Source organism: Theropithecus gelada, chromosome 10, assembly GCF_003255815.1.
Source record: "Theropithecus gelada isolate Dixy chromosome 10, Tgel_1.0, whole genome shotgun sequence".
In the NCBI taxonomy this organism is placed as follows: Eukaryota; Metazoa; Chordata; class Mammalia; order Primates; family Cercopithecidae; genus Theropithecus; species Theropithecus gelada.
This window is the reverse complement of record NC_037678.1, coordinates 44209807-44228704: the sequence shown is the minus strand read 5'-3', so window position 1 is coordinate 44228704 and position 18898 is coordinate 44209807. Positions and strand designations below refer to the sequence as shown.

At 44.8% G+C, this 18898-nt stretch overlaps 1 protein-coding gene across 3 annotated transcripts in view; it reads left to right on the top strand.

The window, feature by feature from the left end:
- The first annotated feature begins 10988 nt into the window (after positions 1–10988).
- VAPB (VAMP associated protein B and C) overlaps positions 10989–18898 on the top strand; it is a 56637-nt gene continuing 48727 nt past the window's right edge. Inside the window, exon 1 of one of the 3 annotated variants that reach the window (XM_025398211.1) lies at positions 10989–11387. In XM_025398211.1, coding sequence (XP_025253996.1) covers positions 11330–11387 — 58 coding nt within the window. In that variant the 5' untranslated portion in view covers positions 10989–11329. The remainder of the gene's footprint in view (positions 11388–18898) is intronic. The other 2 variants (XM_025398210.1, XM_025398212.1) reach the window with 2 other exon arrangements.

The window sequence follows — 18898 nt, the reverse complement described above, 5'->3', positions numbered from 1 at the left end:
TAAATTCCAAAAAAAAAAAAAAAAAAAAAAAAAAAAAAAAAAAAAAATGTTAAACAAGTTTAATTCTAGAATAGCACTTTTTTTCTTTATTTAGAGTACTTTTGGAGTTACAGAAAAGTTGCAAAGATAATAAAGAGAGTTTCCATGTACGCAACACCCAATTTCCCCATTCTTAACATACATTAGTGTGGTACATTTGTCACGACTAATGAACCATTGTTAATATGATGAATACATTATTGTTAACTCCATATTTTATGCAGATTTCCTGTTTTTCCTCTAATGTCCTTTCTTTGCTTCTGGATACCACCTTACATTTACTTGTCATGCCTCCTTGGGCTCCTCTGAGCTGTGACACCTTCTGACACTTCCCTTGTTTTTTATGACCTTGCCCTTGAGAAGTACTAGCCAGGTGTTTTATAGAATGTCCTTCAGTTTAAGATTTTCTGATGTTTCTCTTATGTTTCGACTGGGGTGGTGGGCTTTGGGGGTGAAGACCGCAAAGGTGAAATGCACGTCTCATCACATCATATCAAGAGTACCTCCTATTGCTGGGCGCGGTGGCTCACACCTATAATCCCAGCACTTTGGGAGGCTGAGGCAGGCAGATCATGAGGTCAGGAGATCGAGACCATCTGGCTAACACAATGAAACCCCATCTTACTAAAAATACAAAACATTAGCTGGGCGTAGTGGCGGGCGCCTGTAGCCCCAGCTACTCAGGAGGCTGAGGCAGGAGAAAGGTGTGAACCCGGGAGGCGGAGCTTGCAGTCAGCTGAGATCAGGCCACTGCACTCCAGCCTGGGTGACAGAGCAAGACTCTGTCTCAAAAAAAAAAAAGAAAAGAGTACTTCCTATCAGCAGGACTTATCAGTAACCATGTTGACCTTGATCACCTGGCTTACCAATGACTTCCCAGAGTCTCCGCTATTAAAGTTGCTTTTCCCCCGACTTTCCATCCTGTAGTCTTTGGAAGAAAGCCGCTAAGTATAGCCCTTGGTTGAGGGGTGGAAGTTATGTTCTGTGTCCTGGAGGGAGGAGTATCTCTAACATCAATTATTGACAATTTTTCTGTCTGGGAGATGTGTCATTTCTACTCTATTTATGATTCAATCATCTATTTATGTCATTATAGACTCAAGGATATTTATTTTCTTTTTCTTTCTTTCTTTTTTTTTTTTTTTTGAGATGGAGTCTCACTCTGTCGCCCAGGCTGGAGTGCAGTGGCGCGATCTCGGCTCACTGCCAGCTCCGCCTCCCGGGTTTGCACCATTCTCCTGCCTCCACCTCCCGAGTAGCTGGGACTACAGGCACCCGTCACCTCGCCCGGCTACTTTTTTGTATTTTTTAGTAGAGATGGCGTTTCACCGTGTCAGGCAGGATGGTGTCCATCTCCTGACCTCGTGATCCACCCGTCTGGGCCTTCTAGAGTGCTGGGATTACAGGCGTGAGCCACCGCGCCCAGCCTAGGATATTTATTTTCTACTTTGATTTGTTTATTTATTTTTGTAGAGATTTGTTTATATATTTATTTTTGTAGAGACAAAGTCTTGTTATGTTGCCCAGGCTGGTTTTGAACTTCTGGGCTCAAGCGATCCTCCCGCCTTGACCTCTCAAAATGTTGGGATTGCAGGTGTGAGCCACTGTACCCGGCCTATTTTCTACTTTGGGTTATAATCCAATACTATGTTATTTATTTTGTTATTCAAATTGTGACAGCTTCGGCCATCGGGAGTTCTTCCAGTTGGTGTCCCTTTGACATGTTACCATCGTTTTATCTTTTGAGCACTTCCTTAAATTCTACCCATACAAGATGTTGCAAGTTTACTTCAGATATTCCCTACCCCAGGCCAAGAATCATCCATGCTTCCAAAAAGTCCTGGTTTCCATTTCTGGGGAAATGGTATGAGAAACTAACATCGGAGGCATGCGTGCAACGAAGTGTTTTTAACATGAAAACTTTACTCCGGTGACTTCTGTTTCTGGCAATATGGAGGATTAGACATGCTGAGTAACCCTTCCCACCAAAACAACTCACATGCTGGATAAAACATTTTAAATGCATTGATGAGCCAGCACAAGGAGTGTTCTGAAACCAAACAGTGAAGGGAAGATTAAGCCCTTAGGGATAAGCTGAGTCCCGAAGCTGGTTTTTTATTTTTATTTTTATTTTTATTTTTTGTCCTGGGGAACGGTGGAAGCCTGTGAACAAGTGATTTAATTTTCTCAGTACTTTAGGTTTTATAGGACAAAAGACAAAGCTCTGGGCCCATTCAAGTTGGGAAGTCTAGCAGGATCCTTCAGTGTACAATGAGCCCAAAACACTGCCCCCAGCCCCAAAGGAAAAGTGTCAGATGTAGGCACTCAGTGAGGGGAAAAGGCCAATTCTTCTAAGAGTCAGGAGTACAGGGTAGGCTTCCCAAAGGTTTGCAGCCCAAATTCACACTACCTGGGTGGTCTGAAAATCTTTAACCGAGACCTGAAATCTACTGGTCAGTGCCCACCCTCCACTTCTACCTGGAATAAGACAAGGCAAAGGCAAATTCTTTCTGGAGAAGCCACCTTCAGCCCAGGTGTGGCTGATTGTACATTCTGCAGACAGCTGAAACAATATTTCCTACAGGATGTGCTCTCCTAGAAACTTGCCATATCCCACCAGGAGGTAGCGTTTCCATCCCCACCCTTGCCTCTTGACTGCCTCAAAGGATAAAAAGCAGTGAGCAAGTGACCCCGCATGACTTCTGAGGCTAGGTTAGAAAAGGTGATACAGCCTCCATCTGGGACTCTCTCTCTTTCTCTTTCTCTCTCTCTCCCTCCCTCTCTCTGACACTAGCTTGCAAGCCCTGAGCTGCTGTGTAAAATGTCCTGCTACCTGAAGCCTTGATCTGGAGAGACAGCTCAAGGACAAAACATAAAAGTCATAGAGAAATGACCACAGAGTCCCAGGTGTTCCCATTGGCTGAACTCTTCCAGCCAGGGGCCAGACCTGTGAGCATGCAAGCCTTCCAATGATTCCAGCCTGGATAATGAAGACTTTGGCCTTACCCAGACAGATCTGGCTTTTGTCCTGGTGCTTGGGAAGTAATCTCTGGGTCCTTAGAATGTTTTGACTGATAGGAGTGTTCACCTGGTAGCCTTGTGTTATACTGAATAGTCATAACAAGGTGAGTTGGGGTGGAGGCTGGCCAGATAGCAAGGGGTTGGCTCCCAAAGACCAATAGTGTAGCTTAGAGTGGAGACTTGGGATCATGTGATATCAGTTGACCTGGAGACTGAAATCAGTCATGTGGACAATCAATCAATCATACCTACATAATAGAGCTTCAGTAAAACCTCTGGACACTGAAGCTTAGGCAAGCTTCTATGATAATACTCCATGTACTTTGTTACACACTGACACTAAGAGTCACACATCCTGTATTAGTCTGTTCTCACCTTGCTAATGAAGACATACCCAAGACAGGGTAATTGTAAAGGAAAGAGGTTTAGTGGACACACAGTTCTACATGGCTGGGGAGGCCTCACAGTTCCATGTGACTGGGGAGGTCTCACAGTCATGGCAGAAGATGAAGGAAGAACAAAGGGATGTCTTACATGGCAGCAGGCAAGAGAATTTGTGCAGGGGAACTTCCCTCTATAAAACCACCAGATCTCGTGAGACTTACTATCATCAGAACAGCACAGGAGAAACCTGCCCCCGTGATTCAATTACCTCCTACCGGGTCCCTCCCACGACACTTGGGGATTATCACAATTCAAGGTGAGATTTGGGTGGGGACACAGAGCCAAATCATATCATATCCTGACTCCACGGGGGAGGGCGACCGAAGCTGCACATTTGGAGCCCTCTGCCCTATGCTCGTCTTCCCTTGGCTGATTCGATCTGTATATATTCCCTATAATAAACCATGACCATGAGTACATCTGCTTTCAGTGAGTTCTGAGGGTTTTTCCAGTGAATTATCAAACTGGAGGGTTGTTTGAAGATACCAACAAACTTGCAGTTGGTATCAGAGGGAAGGTGATTTAGGAACTATGCCCTTTAACTTTGTAGTTGGCCCTAAACTCCCTGCACAGGCCCAGCTGCAGTTTTACGAAAGCCACATGAGAGGCTCTGAGTGCGAAACACCCAGCGGAGCCCAGTCAACCCCACAAGTGTGAGTGAGAATAATTAAATGGTGGTTGATGTTTGGGCCGCTAAGTTTTGGAGGTAACTGAAATGCTCAGCCTCCAAGGATTCTCACAGATAGGGTCAAAGACAGTAAAACACACAAGGAAACAGGCCACACTGAGCCAAAGCCCCCAGAAACAATAAAATTAGAACTGCACACACGTCAGGCACTGAACATACCATAAAAATAAGTATGTCTACCATGTTTAAAGAAATAAAAGAGGAACTGTTAGTTATGAAGCTGTTGTCTCTCAGCTCCAAATTAACCCTCTACACCCTGCTCTGTCGTACTGGGCCTGAGTCTCTGGACATGTCATTTCTCCTCAGTCAGCGGGTTTTCTCTCAGGCTCCAATGGGAGAGGCACTCAAGGAAGACCTGAAATCGGAAGAGGGGAGAAGAGACCAGTCTTTCCTGTCCTGTTTCTGTTCTTGACAGTGTTGCTTCAGCAGTGACCTTTCATCCAAAAGCAGTAGTTGTTCAGTCTCCACGTTGTTTTGGCACTCCCAGAAGCAGCCTCATTGTATCCCCTCAGAGGCCCCAGCCCTGGCCAGCCAGCGTTCCCTCCTCAGGAGTCCGTGGCCACCTCCATGAAGCCCTCTCACTGAGCTCCTGGGGTCCCATAATCCCAGCATCTTCCCTTATGTCCCCTTAACTCTAGGAATGGTAGTTTCTTCCTGCAGTTACTACCCTTGTGGTACCTTAGTGTCGTCTTCTTTTGGCTTTGACAGTTCTCCATTACCTGTTTAACCAGTTCCTTATACTAAGTTATCTTTGTTAAAACAGCTGGTGTAATTTCTGCTTCCCTGGCTGGGCCTTGACTAACAGAGCACTTGGTACCAAGAGTTGTCCCAGGAAACAGACTCTCGAAGAAGGGATTCTGGGATTGGATTGGCCACATCCTCATGCTTGATTGCAGTGCCTATGAAATATGGAATACAAGCACAGGTGTGCTGAATACCAGCTAGTGAGAGCCAGTCATACACACCTCTTTTCAACTCTGTGTTCAGTGACATCCCATTGGCAGCCTAAAATCAGTCATGACGGAAGTGTTTATACCATAGAAATCTGCAAAACCTGGCTGGGCATGGTGGCTCACAGCTGTAATCCCAGCACGTTGGGAGGCTGAGTCAGGAGGATCACTTGAGGCCGGGAGTTTGAGGTTATGGTGAGCTATGATCGTACCACTGCACTCTGTCCTGGGTGACAGAGTGTGACCCTGTCTCAAAAAAATAAAATTAACCAACCAAACAAACAAAAAAACAAAGAAAAGGAAATAAAAGGAATCTGCAAAAACTAAAGATATTATTTCCCCCCTGAGAGAGCCAGTTTACCATACACCAGTGATTACAAGTAATCAATGGCTCATGGTGACATCACTACCAATATCATTTGATTGTGACAATGTTCCCACCGAAGTAAGGGCATGGAGAGCCATGGGACTGCCACACTTACATGGTAGTGATGACTTCAGGACCATGGGGTGAGACAGCTATTTCTGAGTTAACTGGAGCTATTATGGAAAGCAAAGGACATGCTCCAATCTTTAAACTCTCAGCTTAAATCATAGTCAGAGAACCAGAGAGATTCTACAGAGCCCTAAATAATCCTTTATTTCTTGTAGTCATAGATTTTTTTTTTCTCTCTCTCTTTTTTTTCTTTTTTCTTTTTTTTGAGACGGAGTTTCGCTCTTGTTGCCCAGGCTGGTGTGCAATGGCATAATCTCGGCTTAACTACAACCTCTGCCTCCCGGATAAGTGATTCTCCTGCCTCAGCCTCCTGAGTAGCTGGGATTACAGGCAGTTGCCACTATGCCCAGCTAATTTTTTGTATTTTCAGTAGAGACGGGGTTTCACTATGTTGGCCAGGTTGGTCTCTAACCTCTGACCCCAAGTGATACACCCGCCTCAGTCTCTCCAAGTGCTGGGATTACAGGCATGAGCTACGGCACCTGGCCTAGTTGTAGATTTTTGACTTTGCTGAAAATTATATTCAAACTTTAATTGGGTGGGCTGCAGGATTACAACATAAATGGAATTCATACATTTAGAATCTCAAGCAGTGTGTTTGGCTGTGTACTTTGTGTGGCTGAGAAATGACCAAGAGCACAGAGGTGCACAGGCCCCTGGGTAGTGGATGATCAGGGATGGAGAGAGCAGATGTGGATGTTTGGTGAGGAGGTCTGGGAGGAAGTACTGGATACCTCTCAGGATGGGTGTGAAGACACTGGTGTCTTGGCCGAGCATGGTGGCTCACGCCTGTAATCCCCACACTTTGCGAGACCGAGGTGGGTGGATCACGAGGTCAGGAGTTTGAGACCATCCTGGCCAACATGGTAAAACCCCGTGTCTACTAAAAATACAAAAAATAGCCGGGCATGGTGTGGGCGACTGTAATCCCAGCTACTCAGGAGGCTGAGGCAGGAGAATTGCTTGAACCCAGAAGGCAGAGGTTGCAGTGAGTTGAGTTCATGCCACTGCACTCCAGCCTGGGCAACAGAGCAAGACTCTGTCTTGAAAAAAAAACAAAACACACACACACACACACACACACACACTGGCATCTCATGTGAACGCCCAAAGACATCTACTGCAGCAGCGACTCTATTAATTGAGTGGACAAGATGGCATATTCTGCAGACAACAGTTAGCCTTTCCCGCAACTGTGCTATTGTGTGCTCAATGAGCTTATTTACACAGTGGTCATGGTGGCAGGTGTGATGGCTCTGTATAGGCTTAGGAACGTGGGCTTCCCCTTACCAAAGTGACCTGGCAGAAGAGACCAACACTAAAGCTCTGTTATGGCACCATTCCCTAGGGGAGGGCAGAGGAGCTGGGAACCAGTGTTAAAAACCTATAAATGTGGCCAGGCACAGTGGCTCATGCCATTAATCTCAGCACTTTGGGAGGCTGAGGTGAGTAGATTGCATAAACTCAGGAGCTCGAGACCAGCCTGGGCAATATGGTGAAATCCCATCTCTACAAAACATTCAAACATTAGCCAGGTGTGGTGGTGTATACCTGTAGTCTCAGCTACTTGGGAGGCTGAGGTGGGAGGATGGCTTGAGCCCGTGAGGTAGAGGCTGCGGTGAGCCAACATTACACCACTGCACTCCAGCCTGGGCAACAGAGGGAGACCTTGTCTCAAAAAAAAAAAAAAAGAAAAAAAAAAAAAGAAAAGAAAAAGAAAAAGGAAAAAAGCACAACCTATAACTACTTGGATATGTAAAAGAACAAAATAGAACTTATAGACTTTAAAAAAATAATAAACAAAATGAAAAACTCCTGAAACAGGTTTATCAATAGCCTAAGGGATAATTAGTGACTAGAAGAAAGATCTGAAGAATGATCTGGAACATGGAACATAAAGATGACAGATTAAGATGTGATAGAGAGGTTAATAGACATGGAGAAGGGTATGAGACTTCTGTTTCTTTCACAATCCACAGTAATAAATGTATTTTACTTGTTACTCACTCCATAGATATGTGTATAAGTATATTAATAAATACAACTGAAACAAAAGTTTCATGAAATAATACAATACACTCCAATATATTCTATTCTCATTCTTTCTCAACACTGGTAACAATCTACTACATTGCTTTTATAAGCCACTGTTGGAAAACAACCTACAGTTTGAAAAATATTAGTTGAATAACTACTAATCACACTACAAGATGTAAAGAGTGAGAGAATAAGGTTGAGATAACATTCATTTTTATTTTTTCTTTCTTTGAGATAGGATCTCACTCTGTTACCCCAGGCTGGAGTGCAGTGGTACAATGGTTCACTGCAGCCTCAACCTCCTGGGCTCAAGTGCTCCTCCCACCTCAGCCTCCTGAGTAACTGGGACTATAGGCATGCACCACCAGGCGTGGCTAGTTTTTTTTTTTTGTATTTTTTGTAGAGATGGGGTTTCACCATGTTGCCCAAGCTGGTCTTGAACTGGATTCAAGCAATCTGCCTGCCTTGGCCTCCTAAATTGCTGGGACTACAGGCGTGAGCCGCTGTGTCCATCCAAGATAACATTTAAAAGAGATATTCTCACATATGATACAACATGGATGAACTTTGGGGACTTTATGCTAGGCGAAATAAGCCAGTCACAAAAGGATAAATATTGTATGATTCTGCTTACAAGAAGTACCTAGACTAGTCAAATTCATAGAGGCAGGATGTGGAATGGTGGTTGCCAGGGGCTTAGGAGAGGGAGCATGGGGAATGACCGTTTAAGGGGTACAGAGTTCTAGTTTTGCAAGATGAAGAGAGTTCTAGAGATGGATGATGGTGAGGTTGCACAACAATAGGAATGTTAATACCACCGTATACTTTAAAAAGATAGTACATTTTATGTTATGTGTATCTTACCACAATAAAAAAGTAAAGTTAAATTTTAAAAAAAAAGGTATTGTCTGAGAGTTTTCAAGAATAATGAAAGACACCAATCACCAAATTCAGAAAGCCCAAAGAATTCAAGGCAGAATAAATAAAAAGATACAGCATGAGCTGGGCTTTGTGGCTCACGCCTGTAATCCCAACACTTTGGGAGGTCGAGGTGAGTGGATTACCTGAGGTCAGGAGTTTGAGACCATCCTAGCCAACACGGCGAAGCTCTGTCTCTACTAAAAACACAAAAATTAGCCGGGCGTGGTGGTGGGTGCCTGTAATCCCAGAGACTCGGGAGGCTGAGGCAGGAGAATCGCTTGAACATGGGAGGCAGAGGTTGCAGTGAGCTGAGATGGCATCACTGCACTCCAGACTGGGGGACAGAGCAAGACTCCGTCTCAAAAAAAAAAAAAAAGATACAGCAAGGTAAAACTGTAGAACATGAGAAGAGGGGGAAAAGACCAACAACCTATGAGGGAACGATGTAAGATTGTCACTGGACTCCTGAGGAGCAATGAGGGGGAGCAGGCAAACAGTGGATGGCAATCAACTGTGCTGAGAGAGGACAGCTGTCATTCAAGCAAGGAAGCCAAAACATCTTTCAAGAACAAGGACAAGGCCAGGTGCAATGGCTCATGCCTGTAATCCTAGCACTTTGGAGGCTGAGGCTGGAGGATCACTTGAGCCCAGGAGTTTGAGACCAGCCTGGGCAACATAGTGAGATTTTACAGAAAATAAAGAAAATTAGCCTGGCATGGAGGTGCACGCTTTTAGTCTCAGGTACATGGGAGTCTGAGGTGGGAGGACTGCTTCAGCCTGGGAGATACAGGCTACAGTGAGCCATGATCATGCCACTGCACTCCAGCATGGGCAACAGAGCAAGACCTCATCTCCAAAAATAAATAAATAAAAAACAACAAAAGACAAAAACGAATGCATTTGCAGACGAACTGAAACTGAGAGGGTCTGCACCAACAAACCTACAAAAAAGTAAAATTTAAAGGATTTACTTCAGGCAAAAGGAGAGTGATCCTGTTCATGAAAGCTGAGATGCAAGAAGAAGAATAAAAATGGTAATTGTGTGGCTGAATCTAAACTAATGTTGACTGTATAAAACAATTTAATAATGTCTCCTGGGGTTAAAATGGCAAAGGTTAAACTTAACATACACTACATTAAGGTGTCTAATTTAGAGGATGGGTGATTAAAGTACTCCGAAGTCTTCATATTTTAAGGAAACAGGGTAAAGACATTTTTACAAATATTTAAACATACTGGACTTTCACAAGGTAAGCATGCACGCCCAAAATTTTCAAGTAACCACTAAAACTTAGAAATAGAGTATGTAGGTGAAGAAAATAAGAATGAGAATAAAAATAAACCCCAAAGAAGAAAGGGGGAAAAAAAAGAAAAACAAAACAGGCAGGACAAGTAGAAATAACAAAATATGATGGTAGAAATAATTCCAGATATATTAGTAAATATAATAAATGTAAATGGACTAAATGCTCCAGTTAAAATACAAAGATTATTCTTCCAAGAAACCTGTTTATCATGAAAAATTTCAAGTATACAGAAAAGTGGGAGAAACAGTACAAGAAAACCATGTACCTGCGATGTCAAGTCAGCCACTGTTAGCAATTTGCCATGTTTGTTTCACCTATATTGGCATGTATAGGAGACTATTAAGAACACCTATTTTACTTTCACAGTAAACATAATATAATGAAATACAATTTAAACGGTAATCATGATGTAGAGTATCCATTTTTGAGGTCAAGCAGATCTGGATTCTCCAGCAATTTTTAATTATTTAACTTACTTGTGTGGTTATTTATTCAAAAGATGTCTCTTCACTAGGCTACAGTAAAAGGATTGGAATCAGGTTAGCTTTTCTGATCATTGTATTTCTAAATATTTATTGCATAAACAAATCGAATTTACTAGTAAAAATTCAGCACAGTGCCAGTTGCCTAATAAACATTTAACGTAGAGTAGCTTGTATTTATTGTAGCTGCTGTTGTCATTGGAAGCATTCAGCAGAGTGATACGAAATAAGCAATAATTGGTAGTTTATTATATTTATAATTATTATTTACAAGACGTCACAGTGCTTAGCCCATATCCCTCACCCATAAACATCATGTTTATACTAAGTACTTTCACTAAAAGTCTCTAACAGTGCCTGGCACTACATAAGCAAGAGAAAAGTGGAAGTTTATTCTAATTGTTGTTACTGAATAAAGCATGTAACACGAGGCTGGCCCCCAGCGGACCCTTAATAGTTTTCGCGGCTGCAGTCGTAGCCGGACTACAAACCCCGCCTCCTGAGCAGCGCGAAGCCCCGCCCCTTGCTGCCCTGCAGTTCCGCCCCCGTGGCTTGTACCGCGCCTGCGCACTGTCCCGGGTGGGGCTCCACGCGCGCAGCTTTAGTCCCCGCCCCTGGAGCTGGCGGCGCAGGGCGCAGCTTCCCGCCGCCCGAGCGGGCCAGCCTGCTGCGTGCGTGCGTGTGTACGCCTGTGCGTGCGTGCGTGCGTGCGTGCGTGCCGTCAGCTCGCCGGGCACCGCGGCCTCGCCCTCGCCCTCCGCCCCTGAGCCTGCACCGCTTAGAACGACCCCCCCCCAGCGCGCGCACCCCGTCGAAGACCCTCACCCGTGCCCCGACTGGTCCCCCCTTTTTTGTAAAACTTAAAGCGGGCGCGGCATTAACGCTTCCCGCCCCGGTGACCTCTCAGGGGTCTCCCCGCCAAAGGTGCTCCGCCGCTGAGGAACATGGCGAAGGTGGAGCAGGTCCTGAGCCTCGAGCCGCAGCACGAGCTCAAATTCCGAGGTAAGCCCCAGAGGCCGCCACCTTCATGCTTGCGGCCCCCGCCCCAGTGCTGGAGGACGGAGTCCGGCGCGGCGGGTGACGTCGGCCCTCGTCCCCACCCCGACGGCGCTGTCGTGGGGGCCGGTGAGGCTGGGCCGGGCCTTGGCGCTCAGCGCGCGCCCCAGAAATGCGCGGAGCGGCCGGGACCCGAGAGGGCTGGTGCAGGAGCTAGGGCCTGTGCCTCCTCCCCGACCCCCAGCCTCCTGGGACTTGCCTTCGAGGCACTTGTCACTTTGCCTTGTAACTTAGTGACCAGTTTGTGATCACTTTAGTGTGAGCCTCCGCCGCTGCTGTTGCCTGGAAGGTTCTTCCCCTGCTCTGTGACAGTGTTGACCTCAGGATTTAGTTGAGGTATCACCTGCCCAGAGAGGCCTGCTGTGGCCACCCAGCCCACCGTGCACACCTGCTCTCCTGCTGTCCCCATTCTGTCACTGTTGCGTGGTCAGCACCGCACTTTTCGTACTCAAAATCACTGTTTCAACACTAGAAAGGAAACTGCATGAGGACAGGCTCTTGTGAGTTCGCTGCTGTGTACCCAGCACACATTAGACGCCTAGTAAATACCTGTTGAACCAACAAATGAACCTCCTCAGGCCTTCTGATGGGATTGGTCCCGTTTTCCGTTCACTGCCTCCCTCATGGTGCCTCCTGGATGCAGCGGAGGGAGGCTGCCAAGGTGCTGGGATCCTTTTGCTCCGCAGAGCTGCCTGGAGCCACACCTGCGGTGGTGGGAAACCGTGACCCTGGTTCTCCCAGACACTGTTATCTCTGTAATTTGTGCCTTTATGTTTTCTTTTTTTTTTCTTTTTTTTTTTTCTTTTTTTTTGAGGCGGAGTCTCGCTTTGTGGCCCAGGCTGGAGTGCAGTGGCCGGATCTCAGCTCACTGCAAGCTCCGCCTCCCGGGTTCCCGCCATTCTCCTGCCTCAGCCTCCCGAGTAGCTGGGACGACAGGCGCCCGCCACCTCGCCCGGCTAGTTTTTTGTATTTTTTAGTAGAGACGGGGTTTCACCGTGTTAGCCAGGATGGTCTCGATCTCCCGACCTCGTGATCCACCCGTCTCGGCCTCCCAAAGTGCTGGGATTACAGGCTTGAGCCACCGCGCCCGGCCTGCCTTTATGTTTTCTATGTTGTTCTTATTTTTTTTTTCCTGCCTTCACCAGGGCCACGAGGTAAAAGGTCTGACATGCTCATTCCTTCTTTTTGCTTGTATCCAGTGATGTGGAAGGCACTAGGGAGGTGATGGATGAACAAGACAGACAAGGCCTCTGCTCTCAGAGAGCTTAGCTTCCGACGAGGACAGACAAACCAGCACACAACATCGTTACAGATATGTGGAAGGCACTGGGGAGGTGATGGATGAACAAGACAGACAAGGCCTCTGTTCTCATAGAGCTTACCTTCCGACGAGGACAGACAAACCAGCACACGTGATCTTTGCAGATAGTGCCAAGTGCTGTGTAGGAAATGGAACAGTTTGACTCCATGGAAGTGTACTGTAGATTGGAAGGTCAGGTCTCCACTATATCGCTAGCACCGGGCTCACAGTAGATGTTCAGCTGGTATTAATGAATGGCCAGAGGCTCTCCAGTTTATATGTCCTATTGGGAAGTAGTGAAGGGTAACTTACGCAAAGTTACCCAGTTGGCAAGTGGTACATTTGAACCCAGACTTCAGAGTTCACGCTGTTAACCGTTATGCTGTCTGATCGCTGGGAAATACTCCAGAACGGTGGCTGTCACTTTGCCTTCCAAGTTAACAATGTGAAATAACTCTGAATTTACAGAGAACCAAAGGCTTTCCAATTAAAATGAAAAAACCAAAAAAACCCCACCAAACCTACTGGGGATCGAAATTCCAGGATAGTACTTGAGGTTTCATGATGCTCTCATGGCTTTCTGGGAACGCCAGATTGGAAAAGGAGGCCAGGTGGCTAAAGTGGTGAGCCATGGTTTCCACTTGAGTTGTCTGAAGTTCTTTTTCTGTCTGGGAGGCCTGGCTTGGCTTCTCCTGAGAATTGGTGGGTTCATTCGGTTAGTCCACAAACATTTACTGAGTACCTGATCTGTGTGTCAGATACCCGGAGAAGCCAAGTCATATCAGCTGTACTCTCCCATTTTCCCTCAACCTCCTCCCAGTACTTTAGGGAAGGGGGCAGATGAGAATAACAGCCAGGACAGGACAATGATGTAGGGTAGTTCAGAGTGCTCCAGGAGCATTGAGGAGGTCAACTTCTGAAGGAGGTGTCATTTGAGCTCAGTTACAAAAGGTTGAGTAGAAGAAGGCTCAAAGAAGGAAAGGGTGAGAACATTTCAGACAGAGGAAATTGCTGCACAGAGGCACAAACACTGAGATGACTGGGCTCCTTTGGGATGCCCAGTAGTTCTTTTTTTTCTTTTTTTTTTTTTTTTTTTGAGATGCAGGTCTTACTCTGTCACCCAGGCTAGAGTGCAGAGACGCGCTGTCTCACTGCAACCCCCGCCGCCCAAGTTCAAGCGATTCTCCTGCCTCAGCCTCTTGAGTAGCTGGGATTATATACAGGCGTGTGCCTCTACGCCTGGCTAAAAATGTATTTTCAGTAGAGACGGGGTTTCACCATCTTGGCCAGGCTGGTGTCAAACTCCAGACCTCAAGTGATCTGCCCTCCTTGACCTCTCAAAGTGGTGGGATTACAGGCGTGAGCCACTGTGCCCAGCCACCACTAGTAGTTGTGAATGACAGCAACAAAGAAAATTTGTTGTGGTTGCCCGGCAAGATGGCAGACAAGGCTGGTGACTAGACAAGAGTCAGACCTCAGTCCCTTTATGCATAGATGCAGCCAGTGTCCAAGTTAAAATTGTGTTGCTTCTCCTTGAGCAGTCCTTCCTTGCATTAACTTTGTGAAAACCCCCAAATCCCAGTACAAACTCTGTTGTCTAATAGGATGTTATGGAAAGAGGCACTCATTTGAGAAAATTCGAGATTTTGTTCAGTTGTTTTACTGAAAGATGTGTGACCTTAGGCCGCTTCACTCCTCAAAGCCTGGGGTCATTGTTTGGTCAATGGGGATGATGCTCATGTCCACCTTGCCTCTTGTAGAAAGTGTTTAAAAGGAATGACATGGCTGTTAGCGGCTTTGTAAGTGCATAGTACTATACGGAGATTAGACAACCACTTAACTACTTAAGTGGTTTCATCACTTCTGTACCTGAAAGGTGTGGCAGAGAAGAGGGATCATTCTGGCCCTGGATTGGCCAAAGTAATAATGCCAAAGTCACTGGATATTTTTGCTGGGGAAGTGGTCCAAGAGAGATGGTACCAAATTGTTGAAGGCCTCTGGCTTATAACTTTAGAAGAGACACCTGTGTGTGTTCTTAAATGACGTCATGAGTTGTGTTGTTTGTTTTAAACTGAATGCTAAGACAGTACAATTTAAATAGAGACTCAATACCCTGACTTACTTAGAGATAATTCATTTCAGGATGAGAACTGGCACATTTAACTGGTTTCTTCCAGGTTACTCAGGGTGATGACTCTGATTTCTGGTGGTTCACCTAGATGAACCTCTGAGCTAACTACTTAAGAAGATAATAACTGAAATGCCCATTCAAAGGAAAAATTATCTTTTAAATGCAGCCTAAGTTGATCATATGGGATTGTATATTGTCAGACTGTTTAATCTTGGGAATTTTGTGTGGTATATTAAATTTAAGGATGTTACAGAAGAAAAAACGCAAATTTATATGACCTTATGCAGTTTTATAGGAAGTACTGTGCTGCATCATAAATATGGAAAGGACAAAGCCTGGTGGCTTCCTGAAAGAAGCATGACACAGGAGGATTTGCCTAGACTTAAGGTTGATTTTCATGAGATATTTTTAGTAAGTGAACATTAAGCTCTTTCAGACTAGGGGTATCTTTCTGAGAGAGTAAAAGTAAATGTTTTTGTTTTTTGGCAGGGTCTTGCTCTGTCACCCAGGCTGGGGGGCAGTGGTGCCATCATAGCTCACTGTAGCCTCAAACTCCTGGGCTCAAGAGATCCTCCTGCTTCAACCTCCCTAGTAGCTAGGACTACAGGTGCCACCATTCCTGGCTAATTTTTGGATTTTTTTTTTTTTTTTTTTGAGACGGAGTCTTGCTATGTCGCCCAGGCTGGAGTGCAGTGGCCGGATCTCAGCTCACTACAAGCTCCGCCTCCCGGGTTTACGCCATTCTCCTGCCTCAGCCTCCCAAGTAGCTGGGACTACAGGCGCCCGCCACCTCGCCCAGCTAGTTTTTTTTCTAATTTTTAGTAGAGACGGGGTTTCACCGGGTTAGCCAGGATGGTCTCGATCTCCTGACCTCGTGATCGGCCCGTCTCGGCCTCGCAAAGTGCTGGGATTACAGGCTTGAACCACCGCGCCTGGCCTAATTTTTGGATTTTTTTATAAAGGTAGAGTCTTGCCATGTTGCCCAGGCTGGTCTTGAATTCCTGGCCTCAAGCAGTCCTTCCGCCTCGGCCTCCCAAAGTGCTGGGATTACAGGCATGAGCCACTGCACCCAGCCTAAGTGTGTGTTTTCTTTTATATTTCTTTTTGTCTTTTTCACTAAGTCATAGGAATTTTTTTTAAATTGTCACTCTTTCTGTTGATCTCAGTTCTTCCAAGGCCTGAATGTTTCCTTGCCATCTCCTCACTCTGAGATCCCACTTGTTGTCCAGCTTAAAGAGAGCTTTCCAAATGAGTCACTTTCAAGGCATTATGTAGCGCTCTCCTGTCATTCTCTTCTCCCTCCCCTTCCATGAGAGTCCGTCTGTGGTAAATAGTATGTCTTATATATTTTTTGGTCATAGTTCAAGACTCTAGATCATTCTTTATACCCTAGCCCGTTCCCCTAGCAATGATATTGTCGCATGGAAGTGGTCTGTTGAACATCCATACTCACTAGGTTAAGGTTTTTTTTTTTTTTTTGAGACAGAGTTTTGCTCTTGTTGCTCAAGCTGGAGCGCAATGGCGTGATGATCTTGGCTCACCGCAACCTCCACCTCCTGGGTTCAAGCACTTCTGCCTCAGCCTCATGAGTAGCTGGGATTACAGGCACGCACCACCATGCCCGGCTAATTTTGTACTTTTAGTAGAGACAGGGTTTCTCTGTGTTGGTCAGGCTGGTCTCGAACTCCCGGCCTCAGGTGATCTGCCCGCCTTGGCCTCCGAAAGTGCTGGGATGACAGTTGTGAGCCACTGCACCCGGCCAGTTAACGTTTAAACATAACTGGACGCATTTACTTTTGCTTTACTCCTTGACTAAACCAATGGCCTTCAAGAAGTCTTAGATAGTCCTGCCGTTAGGGATATCAGATGGGAGGGCACCAATGAATTGGTGTAGTTGAGTACCACTTTTCGGAGAAAATAGAAACTTGGACACTGAATGATAGTTTAAAGATACTGTTTTGTTTCGTTTTGTTTTTTGTATAGGAAAAGCTGGCTTAGACTCTTTAGTTCAGCCCTTCAAGTTGATGTGTAATTTAAGATTGTTTAGGAAGTTACAAAATCGAAAACCCTTTGGATCTACAGTTCATTCAGTGCAGTAATTATCTTTCATATGCCAAGTACAACATTAATTCTTTAACTTTAGCACAGCACTGATTTTCTTAACATTTCCTGATCACACAGAGCAGGCTGTGTTTTACAGCACAACAAAATGTCACCCATGTGCTGAAGATTCTTCATGGTAGTAGTTTAGATCCATCCTGAATAGATTATCTTCATTTATTTAATTATTAAGTAGCTTGCTTAACAAAAGTGGCATTAAATTTAACTTGAGTCAAACTTAAATCTTCATAGATAGTACCACTTAATTCTGAAATCTTGTTCCTGGGAGAACAATGTGGACTGGAAGTTAGCTTACTTTTATCTACCTATTCACTCCCTTTTCTTCACAGTTAACTCCTTAGGGGAAAAAATGTATAGTTCTTGACCATGTGCTTATATTTGTAAAGCAGTGATGTTTCCTGAGTGTGAGTGGTTGTGACATAAATCACAGTTATCTTCATAATTACCTGGGAGCTTTTCATCCAAGTGTGGATTTACTAAAATAGTCTGAATTGATGCTTATTAAAGAGCTGAAGTCTTAAACATTAACACTGTCTGTTATTTATTAAATTGTACGTATGTTTCCTTCAAATACTGAAGGCAAAATACTGAGAACGTTGACCCTGTGTTATTATTGCTAAGTAGTTGAAAATTAGGGGAGGAGTCAAAGGAGTATATGATATTGGTTAACACTCAAATACTGCTCCTAGGCTCGATTTTTAGAACTGAAACTTGAATATTTACATAAAGAATTATTTCCAAAAGTGTCTTTTTTTTTTTTTTTTTGAGATGGCGTCTTGCTCTGTTGCCAGGCTGGAGTGCAATGGCACAATCTCGGCTCACTGCAACCTCTGCCTCCCGGGTTCAAGCGATTCTCCTGCCTCAGCCTCCTGAGTCGCTGGGACCACAGGCACGTGCCACCATGCCTAGCTAATTTTAGTATTTTTAGTAGGGATGAGGTTTCACCATGTTGGCCAGATGGTCTCGATCTCTTTACCTCGTGATCCGCTCACCTCGGCCTCCCAAAGTGCTGAGATTACAGGTGTGAGCCACTGCACCAGGCCAAGAGTGTCTTATATATTCCTGCTGTTTTGAAAAATTTTCTGTCTAAAGGATGACCATGATTTGGGACAAATGGGCTTAGCTTTCAATGAGATGACAAGAAAGATGAACACACAGAGTACTGAGTTCTATTAGTCAAGACAAGGTTGCCATAGAATGTCTTTAATAAAATAGAACAAAAGCCTTTTGCAGTTATTTTGCACTGAGGATTGTGTTAAAAACAAAGTTGCATTATGGTTTCCAGACTGGCATCCTTGTTTTTTTTTTTCCTATCATTTTAGGCCCCTTTCAGGCTGTTACCAAGCATAGGATATCCAGGATTGCTTTGGCCTTGCTCAGTGGGTATGTGCATTCTTTGAAGTTCTTACCTGACAGACCTGGGCAGCTGGCTTTACACAAGGAAGAGTTGTTTAAAGAGCTTTGTTATGGAAACAAAGTTACTAAACTTGACAGTCACTTGAGGATTATTTAAGAAACAGAATAACCGAATGTGGTAAAATAATATCTCTAGAATATTTTTCAAAATGTTAAGTGCATCCTTTTAACAGAAGCTGTTGATGTCTACAATGTCTTATGGTACTTTAGGGTTTTTATCCCCTAGCATGCGGTCTTAGGGGTTGGAAAGCAGTTGAGAGAATGGCATGGTCCCATGAGAAAACCTTGGAATACTTTCTTTTAATAACAATTTTTATTAATTGCATAGTACTGTAAATCTATAGAAATGCTTTCTTGGAGTTTTCCTTCATCCTTTCAAAAGGGCTAATATTGACCTTTGGTTAGCACATTAGTATTTTCACCTGTGTCAAGTGATGTCTTCAGGCTTTTGGGGGGTGTGTGTGTGCATGCCTACCTCGTGTTGTGGTG